Raw genomic sequence first — 15746 nt, forward strand, 5'->3', positions numbered from 1 at the left:
CAGCGAGGTTCTCACCTGTGACCACAGGCTCATCTCTCAGGCTCATCCGTTAAATGCCCCTCGGCTGTGAGAGGAGCTCTGCAGTGCAGCTCGACTGTCCCCGAAACTGCCCTCCATCAAGAGAAAAAGGAGCTTCTGATGTCTGAGTCTTGCGTCAGTGAAGGATCCATGTGCTCTTATAGGAGCTTGACAGATTGATGCGGTGCGGGATTGTCTTAAGCTCTTTCCACTAGGACCACGTGGCTCTTTTCTCCAGAGCTGACTCATCTGTCTCTACAGCTTCCTGCGGGCGACCCCCTCAGCCTTCCTGCACTCCGGTGAGGAGTAACATTGTGCATTGATTTATTATCTTTTTTCCTGGACCCCAGTCAGGAGATCCCGTCTCGCCAGAGTCGCTCCGATCAGAGCGAAATGGGAGAAATTACCTGCAAACACAGCATGGGACCACAGCTCAGGATGCAGATGGTCTCTGGAGAAGTCTTCAGCATGTCATGAGTTAATAGTAACCGTGTCACCAATTTGTGATTGCCACCTTTGATGGGATTGTAAAAATTTCTAAGATTTCTAACTTGCACTAGAAGGCACCAGAGCCTGTTAAATTGCAAGAGTAAATTGGCCAAAACCCCTCCCCGTGAAATCACTGTTGTGCCTCTCTCGCACTGTTGTAACTGGAGCTGAGCTGGAAGTGATGTGGAGAGGAGGAGTTAAACAGTGAAGAAAATGATTCTCACACAGATGCTGGTATTTCCATCTGACTCACTAGTTATTAACTTCTGGTATTTCAACTTTTCTATGTCCAGTTGAGTTTATATCTTCAGACATGAAACAAAATAGAGCTCACATATACCTCACTCTTACTGTTCTGATTTACTAAGGCTGAAGCCATGTTTAACTTAGCTAAAGTAAATCTCCGCACCGCCCCGCCACATAACACGACCTTTAGATCTGTTACAAACTGCAGATGCGCTGGATAAGGGCTTCCGCCAAAAGTCTCAAATGTAACTGTAAATGCAGCAATACAACATTTACTTTTATGGAATTTATCAGACGCCCGTATCCTGAGTGACTTACAATCAGTAGTTACAGGGACAGTCCCCTCCTGGAGACACTCAGGGTTAAGTGTCTTTCTCAGAGACACAATGGTGGGATTATGAGAATATAATTGGGATTTGAACCTGGGTCTTCTGGTTCATAGGCGAGTGTGTTACCCACTAGGCTACTACCACCCTGTCAATCAACAGACCTTCTGTGGCACTTCAGATAAACACAAGAAAACAACCCGTGTGTTCTCTTTACACACAAAACATGTATTGAAAATGAACTGAAACGAGCCAAAAAATGAGGCAAGGACCATGACTGGGTATACCTGTACCAGCAACCCCCTAATGTGCACTACATCTGCATTATATAAACTTGAAGATTTGCAGAGTTCATGAGGATGACATGTTAGCTATGGAGTTAAGATATGAAGTATCTTCTGGATATGGGATAAACAAACAGCAAATCGTAGCTTTCTGCTGTACAGTCTAATCCCCCACCGTGTCATATATATCCTTCAGCCTTTACAAGTCAATACTGTGATCAATACACTTCCTGTGAATCTCCAGGTCTTCTCTGGTCTTCGCTTTGAAGCTGGACTGATTCAGATAAGAGCTGAGCAAAGCCAGTGGTGGTCTAGCTCCTTTGAGTGTGACTGAGAGTGGAGTTAGTGGTTTTGTAGCATGTCCGGCACTGGTTCTATATGGAGGAACAGTGAGGTGCTTGTGAAGGGAAGGTCGCGTGATCTGTGTTACGAGAAGACCATTTTCCATGTGACCTTTAATGCTGCTCTGCATCCCTACAGCTGGCCCTAGTTTGACCCCAGTGGTGAAGGTCAGAGCTCCGAAAATGCCTTGGCACAGCAATTAAGGGGGCAGTTGAGTTCACAAACGTCAGGGCTCCATGTTGCTGAGCAGGCAGAGCAGGAGATTAGAGTGGGTTTGATCGAATCAATAACTTGAGTCTTAATACCTTCTCACTCACTCACACACACAGCATATTTCCCTGCTAGATTTTTTTTCCCCTCACACTCAGTTGACTATAGAGTCATCATTAAAGAGTTGGCATGGAAACTAGGTCTGCATGGAGACTAGGATTATTTTGGTAACCACTTAGTCATAGGTTTTCTTGATTTTTAATCAGTTATTTGGGTGTATTAAAATGGACAGAAAATGGAATGCATAGATTTAGATAGTTCGCTAACAGTGAATATTTTTAATAACTTATTTATTTAGTTGTTGCATCCCCTAATGGATTTTAACCTCAACGGTTGTGTTGAGAAATGCAGCTTGAACGACCCTGGAACAACAGGCTTTTGTTCCTGGAGGAGGAGGAAGACATTGCGGAGGCAAAGATGTACACTTGTTCCCTCTTAGTCCCTCCCACAGGCTTCATCTTTTTCTTTATGTTCCCCATTTCTCAGCTCGTTTGCATAATTCCCAGTACCCCCTTCTCTCTTGGGAGTCCTGATGAAATCTCCAATTATCCCAGTGTTTCTGCTGCGGGTGGAATTGTCTTCCCCAGGTGGTTAATATTCCCCTAATGGCGCGTGTGATTTTCTTATTCATTCTGTTGGGCTCTATGAATTCTGCACATCACTTCATCTCCCTCTGCCTTCCTGCACTCTCACTCCTCCATCTATATAATCAGTAATTACCAAGTTTTGTATGTGGGAGTCGCACATGTGCAAACACAATTTACATAAGCAGAAGTTCAATTCTTAATTTAATTAAAATAATTGGTAATATGCTGTATATGGAATTAATTGAACTGATGTGTGCACACATGAGGCTAAAGGCATTAAATATATACAGTATAATTGAAATAATTTGGAATTATAATTTTGTTTATTTGCTGCGTGTTTTTTGTTATAAAAAGATGTTTGAAATTAATATATTGAGTAATAAGTGAAAGTGTGTGTGAATGTACAGACTGTGCTCTAGTTAGTGATTTGGCACTGGCTCGGGCTTAATGCAGTAATAACGGCCACGTTGCCGTGCGGCTGGTGACTCTAATTGCCTCTGTGGGCTGAAGGCGAAGTTTCTCTCGTGCTTGCGCGCCTCTGTGCTGCTGTACAGCCTCCGGCACTTGAACGTCATGATCGAGTGCAGCATACCTGTCCTTTAACCAACCTTGAGTGTTAAAAACTGAATTAAAGGCGTATCGTGAGCCAGAACTCTTCATACAGACAGCGACGAATGATTCTGTTCGGTTCAGTTCACACACTTGTACTAGTGATTCACAGTTCTTGTTTTAATGGGGATAGATAGATAGCGAGAGACAGAGCTTCTGTAGTTTCTCAATAGAAAGTTTACATTACAATCCAATACTGCCTTCAACGTTCCATCTTCATTATTAGTTTTTAAGGACTTTCCAAGCCTCAGCGTTGGAGCCTTCAGGCATGGGATCATCCAGAAGAAAAACTGACATACAGTATATTGATAATATGATTGAATTAGTTTTTTGGTTTCTACCATTTTGTTACCTCTGAGACTGTGTACCTTTAGAAGAACATTGCATTAAATCATTGCAATGTTTGCTGAGAGTTCTGTTAATATATATTTTTCCTTCTTTCCAACTGTGATTTGATTTAAGTGACATGATTGTTTTCTGTTACTAACTTTGCTTGCTAGGTCAGGGGACACAGAGTGGCATGGCAGTTATCATTTTGTCCCGCCGTCCAAAGGCTATGTGGAATGCCAGTTGTGAATTGTCAGAAGATGTGATTGTATGTACACTCAATGTCCCGGGATGGGCTCTGGCAGCAGCAACCCTGAGTAGGTTATGGAAAGTGAGCAGACATATTGGTATTAGCCTTGGGTCTGATTTTTCATAATAGGATAATTTTATCTGATAGATTAAATGCAAAAAACTGATGCAAATCAGTTACAACAGCTATTCAATGTTGTATAATGAAGAACCACTAGATGTAGCTGCCTGGCTTCCGGTGAGCAGGGTAAATGGGTAAATAGGGCCTGTAGAGTTCATGGATAAAAGCAAGTAAAGTAAGTCAAATTTAAATACCCATAAACTGCTTAAATCTGAATCATTAATTAACATATTGCTATTAAATGTGATGCCTAATTAGTAGAGGTGGTCTCTCGATTCGATTATGATTATCAATGCATCAATATTTATTATTTCATTTTGTATTAAAGCAGTAAAGTTTGGTACGTGTTATGTCTCATGTACGAGTGCTGACCTTTGCAAGGGCGTGGCAGAACTGAGGTGCTGTAAGCATAATAAATATTGAGAGTGTGATGGAAAGCCCAGCAGCGGCGTGAGATTCTGTTTCTTCCCGTTGGGCCTCCTCCTACCTACACACCGACCCAACCTGAACCCACAAACGGCAAAAAAAACGGCTGGTTCAGAAGTCTGTGTCGTCAGGTGAGCACAGACTGAACACAGAACGTTTTCTGAGCCGCATTGTACTCCGATCAAGCAGCCACAGTCTCTACCAACACTACTTTTAATGCCGCTGCCAGAAAATCACCAAGCAACGTTATTATGATGTAATCGATTATGTTTTGCACTGCATCGGTGCAGAATCATCCACGTCTGCATCGCGATGCTTCGATTATACGATTTCAACACCCGTACTAATAAGTATTTTTGTAATCTTATTGTTTTGGCTCTTTAATGACCTGGCTTTTGGTGATCAGAGAGTTGATAACTGCATTCTATTTCTCTCGCCCTTCAACACAAGCTTTGGTCACAGTGTCACTGCTGGACAGTTCAGTGTCACCTCCCTGACCTTTCTCTGGGCCTCAGTCGGCGCGTCAGTGCGATTGATGGGTGGGCTGTGGATCGGGATGAAGTGAGAGCAGCACGCCTGGAACTGAAGATGAACCCTCGCCTGTTCGCACAGTCTCTTCATCACCAGCCCGGCCGTTCATCAAAGTGCTGCTAAATCAGTAAATATTCATCAGCCACTTACCGGTGACTGGCAGAGGTCCCTGCGGTACCTGCAGCACAGCAGAAATTGGCCGGTCCTTGGAGAAGACAAGGAGAACGTAGGAACAGAGACAAAATTAGAAGTGGTGCCCTGATACGACCCCACCTAGGTGTGACAGAGCCTCATTGTCTTTGAAGGTTAACCTCAAACCGGCATTATGCAATTCACCCAGTAGAGAGAGAGAGAGAGAGAGAGTGAGAGGGAGGGAGGTGCCAGAGCTAAACTGGTCCTGGCACCGTGCTGGGTGTGCTTTTGAGGGGGTGGTTCTGTTGGTTCTTGCGCTGAGGACCAGTCTCCGGTTTTGATGGCGCAGTTCTCACCTGGGCCGATGTGTGAATGGATGTTGGCGAGGGTGTGAACAATCGGTGTGTCAGACTGTAAACACGCCTGACTGCGCAACATAGATGCACCCGGTTCTCTTTCACGTCAGGGGCCCTATACCGCAGTGAGATTCCGAGCGAATGTTCTTCACGTTCTACATCTGAATGAGTTTGTCTCACAGCTCTTTGGGGCAGAGGTGACCTAGCGGGTAAGGAAGTACACCCGTACTCTGAAGGTTGCCGGTTCGAATCCACTGAGCAAAGCACTGTCCCCACACACTGCTGCCGGGCGCCTATCATGGCTGTCCACATGGCTATGTGCACCGTGAGCTGTGCTGTAGTGTTTCACAATGACAATCACTTCACTTTTCATTGTCTCAGTTTGTGTCTGTTTCAGTCTCTCAAATGTGTACATGCACACACACAAATACAACATCACACATATTTTTAATACAATAAAGAAATACACTAAACGTGTGTATTTCTTGCCCCGCTCACATGAAGTGGGGTTTCAGGCGATCTGAATTGGAGGGGGCAAATACTTTATCAGGACATTCTAAAATACAGATCAAAAGATACTTTTTGTTGTACATTACACAGAAATTGTTTATTTGTAATTCAGTTTATTGTTCTTTTTATAATGCAAAGGCAGCTGCAGACACTCAAATAAAACTCACTCTCTCTTTCTTGGTGATTTTCTCTCTTTAAAATGCAAACACACTCGTTCTTTCTTGTTTATAGTTTCCTGCCCCAGTGGCTTCTCGGTTCTTGGCTGGCACTGGCTGGTAATGAGGTGGACTGTGAGAAGTTTGAGTCTAGGGAAGGGTGGGAGTGGGGAACTGTGTAAATGGTGCCCGCTCCATCGTACTTGGTTATTTGTGGAGTTCTGGAGATAATATATGGTTAGCTGCACTCATGACCCGACCCGACTCTGGAGCGTAATAATTTTTGACAAAGCGGGTTCCTTCTAGAATTGGATTCAAATTCCCTGTGCTATTTTTAAGTGATTGCACCAAGTGCATTTAAAAGTTTTTTCCTCACCCCCCCCTACCAGTACATGACTTACAGTATTATCATGTAATATCCAGGGAGCCTTCCGCATTGGAGCTTGAAATTAATGTTGGGATCTCATTTGAAGGCCATCAGGAATGCTCACTGGCCTGTTGCAAAGTGCGCTGGTTTGATCCCAACTTAATTTTCTTACTGTAGATTTGGAGACAACGGACGTCCACTACCACTCAACAGTACTTCCTGGGTTTGCACAGTGGTGGAGAGTGGATGACCACTGTGTGCCACTAAATGAATTTCTTGAACTAAAGCTCATTTGCAGTTTGCAGTTCCATACAGTAAGGGACTGAAAGTTGCATTGCAAATGAACTGGTTGTGAACTGCTACTTGTCTAATTAGTGAAGCTAATTGGCTTTGTGTCACCATCAGTGACATCATCTGACACTTGTGTATGAAGCATGGAAGTTTATTCAGTGTTTGCATTGCTAGTTCTGTGTAGGAGTCACTGGTCGCTTCTTCACATACTTCATATAACTGTAGGATTTCCTGGTGTAGCGACATGTGAAGAACTTCTTCGGTCTTGTTACATCCGTTCATTTGGACTGAATAGTGCTGCGGGGTCAAAGGTCAACGTGTAACCTCACATTGTCATGAACGTGGTGAATCAGGGACCTCATATAATATACATATAATATATAAAAATACACCCATTACCTTGGATGGCATTCATTGTTTAATTGTACTTTCTGCCTGTTTATTACAAGACATCAGCTATAATTGGCCACTTGTTAAGTTTAGACTCCCTTTGACCTCAGTTGACATCATCCCCTCACAATCTCAGTTGTGGCCACAGATCTAATCTGATGAAACTAAACTAAATTAGAACATAAGCATGATATTTTGAGTTCAAAGCCAGCATGATGTACACTTTCTTGTGTCTTTTGTGTAAGATGTCTCTTCTTCAGACACAGATAGGATGTGCAAATGAACCCAAGCGTTGAGCATGGGGTGGGGCCTGCTCTCTTAAAGTTCGTTATTTCTGACATCCGTAGCCCCTTCTATAAACACAGTGGAGTGATGCTTGAACGTAAACACCCCCCCTAACTTTCCACTGGGGTTGTATTAGTAGAACACGCAGGTATGTGGGTTACCATGTTTGGACATGTGAGAGTGCGTGTGAGTTTGTATTCTGTTAATAAACGCGCACGAGAGCGTCTGTGTTGGTGCCGCTTCACTGACTCAACACGCAACAGAGGGCCTGTTTCTGAGTTTGAGTTTGAGTGTGTGTGTGTGTGTGTGTGTGTGTGTGTGTGTGTGTGTGTGTGTGTGTGTGTGTGTGTGTGTGTGTGTGTGTGTGCGCGCACACGGATAAAGCAGCTGGCTGATGGACCGAGCAGATTTTTCACTGAAGGTCCAGGGATGTTCAGTGGTCAATGTTCACCACTAGCAAACACCTCCTTAACATACTAGCATGTCTCAAAAACAACGGGTACTTTTTGTAATTGTTTCTGTTAAACCTTCACACGTTTGTTAATTTTATGTGGATTGTTAGGGATGCACCATACACTTGTCAAATAATAATTACACTACATACATACATACAGCACTACATCATACTTGTGCGCTCTCCACTATGCGGTATCAGGATAAGAGAGAGAGAGAGAGAGAAAGTCCTTTATGACTTTCCTGTTTTGACATATAACCTACTATGTAAACACACACACACACACACACACATGCACTCCACTAAATTATAAACTCCTCCCCACCCTGTGCTGTCAGAGGGTCTGGAGTCTGAGTAATGAACTCATCTGCCACTCAACCATGTGCTCCTCATATTAGAGCCACCAGGAAATGGGCCTAAAATCTGTCATCTGATGTTGGCGGCAGCGGCGGCACGTGGGGAGGGAGGGGGGGGGTGTTTATTATTCTCCCAGCTAACCTCGCCGCTCCCAGTTTGTTTTACACAAGTGGCATTCAGCGTTCGTAATGTTTCCCCATGTAAACGCCAATCAGCCTTCATTTGATATGATTAGCCTGACTTGACAGGGAAACAGTGGGAGAGAACGAGAACAAGAGCGAGAGACAGAGGGAGGGATGGAGGAAAGGAGACAAATATGCCTGCAATATATGGATAGACATTGATTTTTTTTTTTAATATATCTATATATAACCAAATGAGATTTCTGACTCAGTAGTATGGAGAGATGGTGTCTCTCGAGGTAAAAAACCTACAAAGATGCGGGAAAAAGAGGCCAAAAACATGAAGGCTAATGTTCTGGTGCTCATATCTGGCCATATTCCTTGATATACTACAGATTTATGTATGATGATTAAATATTGTTGCTATTCAATTGCAGAATGCATGCAATTATGGGCAATGCATGGGCAGTGGTTGACCTAGTGGGTATGAAAGCGGACTCGTAATCAGAAGGTTGCCAGTTCGATTCCCTAACTGTCCAGGTGCCACCGAGCAAAGAACCATCCCCACACACCACAGGAGCCTTTCTTGGCTGCCCACTGCTCACCAAGGGTGACTGTTAAAAGCAGAGGACACATTTTGTTGTGTCACAGTGTGCTGTGTTGCAGTGCTTCACAATGACACTCACTTTAAAAGAATGTCTGAAAAAAAAAATAAATAAATACAAATCCCCGGTGGCCTTTAATGGCTGCTGGGTGATGAATTCGTTTTACAAAATATTCAATAGAATTTTCCTGGCTGCCAGGACTGTTGCTATCTCTGCTACCAGTCAGTAAAAAGCACACACAGCACTCACAAAACTTTTTCACACAATTATGGACAGAGAATTGGATGTACCAACATAGCCAGCAATAAAGCAGAAGTGTAGCTGAGGGAAACAATTCATGTCTTGGTAAAGAATTTATTTTTTTCTGGGACAGGTGGCAACCCTTGCTGAATACCAAATACTGTGGAGGAGGGCAAAGTCTCAAATAGACCTTTACTTTTCCCCAACAAGCTGGCATTTTATAAGCAGAAGCTTTTGAATATTTTTTTGTGGCTGAATTAAATGATTGGTAATCACGGTCAGATTGCTGCTGCTGTTTAACGAAGGGAAGTGAAGAAGTGATGTGACAGGCCTTGCGCTCAGCGTTGCCAGATTGGCCAGTTTCAAAGTTGTCGTTTTGGGGGATGGGGAAACAAATAGGTACTGAGGTTCTAATTTAAGTGCATTAAATTTTGGATTATCTGGCAGCACTTTATTTATAAAATCATCATTAAAGTGTGCGTTCTAGTTCCTTCTCCTCAAGCTCAGTCCTTTTGTTTTTTATTTTTGTAAATCCTGAGGAAATTATTTATATGACATTTGCAAAGCCTTCCATATGTGATAATAGTCATTTGAATTTGTAAGAACGAAGGAAAGGCCTGATTCCAGCTTCTGTTCAGGAATATGAAACACTGCTTCAGCATAGCACATGTGTGGGTATTTATCGCTGGTCTTTTTGAGCAATCTTTGATTGCAGCAATATTGAATAAAACATTATCTGATTGGCTTGGTCATTAGTATACTGTTGCAGTTTTAATATTAAGTAAAAGTGTCGTTTTTACTTGTGGATGTTTTCTGAAAATCATGTAGAGCAAATTCTCTTTCTTCCTGCTGCTGGACCTTAGATGAGGAGAGGTTGGATGGACGGATGGACTGATGGCCTGCTTTGCTTTGAGTGAGGGCCAATCAGAGAGAGTGGAGCACTGCTCGGCCATTGACTCATTGCAGGCGTTGCCACGGTTACAGATGGGCCCTGCAGAGGAGTGTATTGGGACAGCACTGGGGTGTCTCCCAGGGCACACAGATTTGCCCTTATTGGTGTTACAGTGACCCCTGCTGGCAGGGCCCTGTGCTGCATACTGTCTGAGAAGGCGTAGAGCCCCAAGGGGTTTGTGTATATATGTCATTATTTTCATCTTTTGCTGTAATGAGGTGTGAGGTGTGCATGATTTTTACATTGGTATATATATATATATTTTTTTTACTCCTGGAATATACTGTGCCTAAAAATTGACATAATAGAAAACCGTATGCCAAGCTGTAAGTAATTTATGTTGGAGACTGTGGATAATGAAAACCAGAATGTCAGAATACTCTGTATTGCCCAGAATACATATTCAGAATACAGAAATGTGCAGCTGCAGAGGAAAAACGATATTTGTCTAGATGTGAAGAGATTGCTGGCGGTCATGGGCATTGCATTGTGAGTTTTCAAGAACCATGTGTGTTTAAATAAATTCCTATTTTAGGTTTAGTTTAATCAATATTGTGGGTAGCATAACAATATTTTATGACTATGGCTTTCTCTGGTCCCTTGACCATCTCCATCCTCTCTTCCCCACAGGTAATTCCCAGATGGGGGCCACTATAGTAGATGCGTTGGACACCCTGTACATAATGGGCCTTCATGACGAGTTCAAAGATGGCCAGGAGTGGATCGAGCAGAACCTGGACTTCAGTGTGGTGAGTAGCTTGGACGGAGAACATGCACCAATGACCGGAACATTTGCAGATGAAATTCAGAGCTGTCCTCACTGTCTTTAAGCTTTTGTTTCCCACCGTGTGGCGATGGGATTGCAATTTATAAGTTGCCTGTCAGAAATAAGAACGCAGGATTTTTAAGTTTATCGGTATGTGAGCCGTGCCATGCCATGGTAACCAGGAGACGGTCGTGGCGCCATGGAAACCATGTGGGTAGGGAGCTCACTAGACATTGTGCCTTAATAGGAAGGCACTTTTTAAAATGCTAGTATAAAAATATACAGCAAGGATGATGAATCAAACAAAAGAGTAGAGCAGCACCGGCCTCTGGGGACGTCACTGTCCCCCCCTCCCTCATTTGGGTCGGTCCCTGTCTGCCTCTTTATCCTTTCACCATATCATCCTGTCTCTCCGGCCCCCCGAGTCCTTTTGATTTCCCTCTGTCCCCCTCTCCTTCTTCTAGCTCTGTTCTTCATAAACTGCAGTCTTATCTTGACATAGTCCTTTCTTTTTAAACCCACTCTCACCCTCGCCATGCCTCTCCCTCCGGACGGAGGTTATTAAACTCTGCTAGTGGTAATCACAAGCCAGGCTGCAGTAGCTGTGAGCTGCTGAGACATTAGGACTGATAGAGGTAATTAACCTTTGCTCTTGTGTTTTAGAGAGAAATGGAGAGAGAATGAGGGGGGGGAAAGAAAGTATAAGGCGATGGAACGAGAAGGGGGTGGCCTGTTGGGTTTTGTAGTGGAAACTCATTCAGGTCTCTTTTTGAGGTCTTGCCTCATCAAATTCAACGAGCTGCTGTATATTGAATGTGTTCCTGAGATAGAACCAAATGTTCTTTGGAAGCCCTTTGGAATTAAGAGACAAAAGATAACTGAACATTAATTTCATGTAGTTGGTCATGCAGCTATTATGTGGTACAGAACCAGAATATCTTGTTTGGTACAGTTCCTGGCATGGTATAAAATATTACTAGTTTAGTAACAATGCAAAAAAATTGTGGTTTTTGCAAACAAACTGATAAAGTTGTATTGTGGGCCATAATAAAAAAAAACATATAATCTGTTTAGAGTTAGACTTGAAAGGGAACACGAGCAAACATATTGCATAGTTATAACCATTGACCTAGGCATGTAATGATCGTCTAATGACACTGATGATTAAATTTTTCTCAATAGTCTAAAGAGTCTACTTGCTATCTCAGGTTCATCCTATATATCTGATTCTGTCATGTGGGGTTCTACAGAGTTCCATCTTGGGTCCAAGGGGTTCGATCTTGGGATCTTGGTTTGTTATTTCCATGCTTATTTTCCTTTAAAATATGACTATAATTTAAACTTAAAGTATTTTTGTAAGCAAACAGATTAGTAAATATATATAATATCTTCATACATACATTTATGCAGATCTATGTGGTGTGGCCAGGACTTTGAAAGCTGTTTTTGGTTTGGTAATTAAGGGATAATGTTGTGTGTCTGTGAGTGTAATCTCTAGTCTCAGTGTTTTTTTTTATTTTTTATTATTATCTGAGTGTGTATTTGGGATAAATTGTGAGAGAGAACCGGTAGTCTGACGTAGGCACCTCCTGATCTAAATGCTTTTTAAGAAAAAACTTCCACACCCCATCCCAGGAGTAAAACAGAAATGCAGCTGAATGGCTAGTTAGTAAAGGACGATTGTGCCCGGCCGCATCTGTAGTAGTTGCATTGACTAACACGGGGAAAAACTTCCCCCATAGAGCCCATGGTTGGAGAGCATATTCCATGCATTACTCTCTGTCATGGCTAATCAGGAGTCAAGAGTGTGTTTGTGTGTGTTTGTGTGTGTGTGTGTGTTGCATACATGGCTCAGACTCTCATACGTAAACCTAATGAATGATTAAATGGCTGCCATGTTCCCTGCTCTGCTGTACTGAGTCATTGTTAGCGGGAAGTGTCCTGGGCGCGGGGGTACTGGGTGCCGATGATGGATGGTCCTGTTTTTCCTCAGAATTAATAGAGCTGGTTAAACACAGCCGGAGTGGAGGGAGCCGGTTAGGAAGCGGTCATGTCTGAATTAATACACCGGAGCAGATCACTATCTGAATTAATGAAACTGCTGGGAGTGATATGATAAGTCGATTTGCATGCACCGCGTCCTCAGTGACCTTGAAGGAGCTAGGCGGGTGTTTACAGTTGTGATTGTTTTTTTTTTAACGTTGTGCGAATTGTGACACTTGCCAGTTTTTTTTAGAGACTAATGTGGGTGTTTGTGTTATATACATGATGGGCAAATACAGGAGTCCCATCTGATGTGGAATAACATTATAATGTTAAATCACACTTAACAATGACACCACAGCTAGTTCCAACCTGATCTGATGCCGCGACATCTCATGATGTTCAGGGCTCCGTTTTTATGATTTTAAAGCTTGCTTTGCTCTGTCTGCTAAGTTGCTTGTGACATGCTGCTCATTTGCTCTCAGTGTGCATATATATAAAAATATTTTAAAAATTGTTTGTTTTTTTTGAGTTGTGGTTGGGCACATTTTATGCAGTATACAGTTTGCTGTTCTAATTATGTTGGACAAGTTACCGAATGACGTTGCTTAGATTATTATTTTTACCATTATTGGTCCTCTTAGTTCCACCATAACACCACTATTTAAAAAAAAAAAATACATTGTAATAATGTTCATACTCTTAATGAAGACTCTGTGTGTGTGTGTGTGTGTGTGTGTGTGTGTGTGTGTGTGTGTGTGTGTGTGTGTGTGTGTGTGTGTGTGTGTGTTGTGGGGGGGTGGCTGTCTTTCTCTCCTAAATCACAAAATGTATCGGTGCTGACAGGGAGATGGATGGTGATGAGGCTTCGACGTGAATTTTATGACCTCTATGATCGTCCCTCAGAGGTGGGAGGGAGTTTGTACCTGCACAGCATCCCAAGAGAATCTTCTTACTCTGCACGCACACAAGTACACACAACATGTGCGGCATGTTTACAAGACACACCTGCATTTACACTCACCCTCCTATAAATACACTTTTAACACTCACCTGTATACACATATCTTCAGATACACACACTTACACACACACATATCTCTGTCCCTTTGCTTTCCTCTCATATACACACACATACGGAGTGGGACTTAAAGTACAGTGTGTTTATAGTTGAAGCTGTGTCTGTAGTTGTGGTGTTATGCTGCGTTCCTCTCTTCTGCAACGTTCTGCTCTAGTTGTTGAAATGTTTCAAGATGCTTCTGTACCGTCTAATATTTCTTTCCTACTTCCTCTCCTGCAGAACGCAGAGGTGTCCGTTTTCGAGGTCAACATCCGATTTATTGGGGGTCTCCTGGCTGCCTACTACCTCTCCGGGCAGGAGGTAAGTGTGTGTGTGTGTGTGTTTCAGCTCCATATCCCAGAAACCTTCTGGCCCATAACCCAGCATAAACGCTCTGACCGACTGTGCATTTTGAAGGATTTTGTTGCTACGGTGGTCAGGTACACGGTTACTGGTTAAATTCTGCGTATGATTAAAGAAGGTGATCAGGAGTGGGAAATACTGTCAATAACTGTCAGTATCAGTACCATTCATATTATTATCCACCTAAAAACATTTAGTGATGATGATTTCTCCACAACTTTCTGTTGGTTCTTTATTGGTTCTCCTCTCTACGATGTCGCTCCCGGTTTCGCTGGAGCTGACAGCCCGCAGGTTGACCTTATCTCTGGGGAAATAAAGCTGCTGCTAAGGTTAATTAATCCCCCCAGACACCCCCCCCAGTAGCTGCACTTATCTCCCCATGGTTCTGAAGGAGCCTTGAGCATGTGCATTATCACACACACACACACACACACACACACACACACACACACACACACACACACACACACACACACACACGGGTATGAAGGGTACTCTCTACTGCCATCCAATATGCACTTTGCCTGCATAATCACACTGGAAGAGATCGCCGCTTCATGTTACACTGTTTTAAGAGGAACACGCACCATCACCAGCACCCATTCAGGGAATCACAGTTATCATCCCCTTCCCTGGCCAGCCACCCCCCCTGCCGCCTGTCGCAGCAATCAATAACCAGAACCGTTCCACGGTTGCCCGGCAACTTTATAATTTCATAGCGGGCGACCGCATGGGATTACTGATACCATCATCATCAACCTGCTGCACACTTTCGTGTGGGAAACGCACTGCTTTTACTGCTTTTTTTTTCTTTATATATATATATATATTCTTCTTGCATGCTAGGCATGCATGCAAATTTCTACTTTGAAAAAAAATACTATTTGCAGGACAGAAGCAGTATTAGACCATTTGCAGCACCGACTGCACTGGTGGTGTTTAAATTTTATAAAAACAACTGGTGAAGATATTTGAGTCAAAACTGTATATTGAACTGTAGAAGTGCATCACACACACAGTTATAAATGTGCCCTGGAATTACAATCAGGATATTTATGTGATGTCAGGTGGATGGATGGGAATTTCTCTCATCTGTCTGCTCACTGTCTAGCTGAAAACCCGTCCCTGCTGCCAGATGTGGTTCTTTCTGGGGTCAGTGGGAGAACCACTCCGCACTTAATTGACTGACAGAAGAAATGAATTAAGTCTCTCATTCAGTGGAAGTGCTGGCAGCTTTTCATCTTAATCCTTGATTGAAAGCTGGTTGCTGTGGAAACTGTTGCTCTAAGGAGGAGGAAAGTGCAGCCCAGGGCAACAGGTGCATTCTGGGATTTGAAATTTGCATTTCTATGTCTGATTTTGTGGTTGAAAATGGATGTTCTCGATTTTGGTTTGTGAAATGTGAAGTCAGGCTGCAGTGCGCAGGCTTTAGAGATTCTTGGGCATGTGTCACAGAGGAAGATGGTGCAGAGGATGAGTCTTTCAGGTGAGGAGAAATGTGGATCCACTTCTTCCTGGGTAATAAAGTGGACA

General features: G+C 43.0%; 1 protein-coding gene across 1 annotated transcript in view; it reads left to right on the forward strand.

The window, feature by feature from the left end:
- man1a2 (mannosidase, alpha, class 1A, member 2) overlaps positions 1-15746 on the forward strand; it is a 77552-nt gene that overhangs the window by 42764 nt on the left and 19042 nt on the right. Inside the window, exons 5-6 of the mRNA XM_028991437.1 lie at positions 10672-10790; positions 14091-14171. Coding sequence (XP_028847270.1) covers positions 10672-10790; positions 14091-14171 — 200 coding nt within the window. The remainder of the gene's footprint in view (positions 1-10671; positions 10791-14090; positions 14172-15746) is intronic.

This window comes from Denticeps clupeoides, chromosome 9 (genome assembly GCF_900700375.1).
Source record: "Denticeps clupeoides chromosome 9, fDenClu1.1, whole genome shotgun sequence".
Classification (NCBI taxonomy): domain Eukaryota; kingdom Metazoa; phylum Chordata; class Actinopteri; order Clupeiformes; family Denticipitidae; genus Denticeps; species Denticeps clupeoides.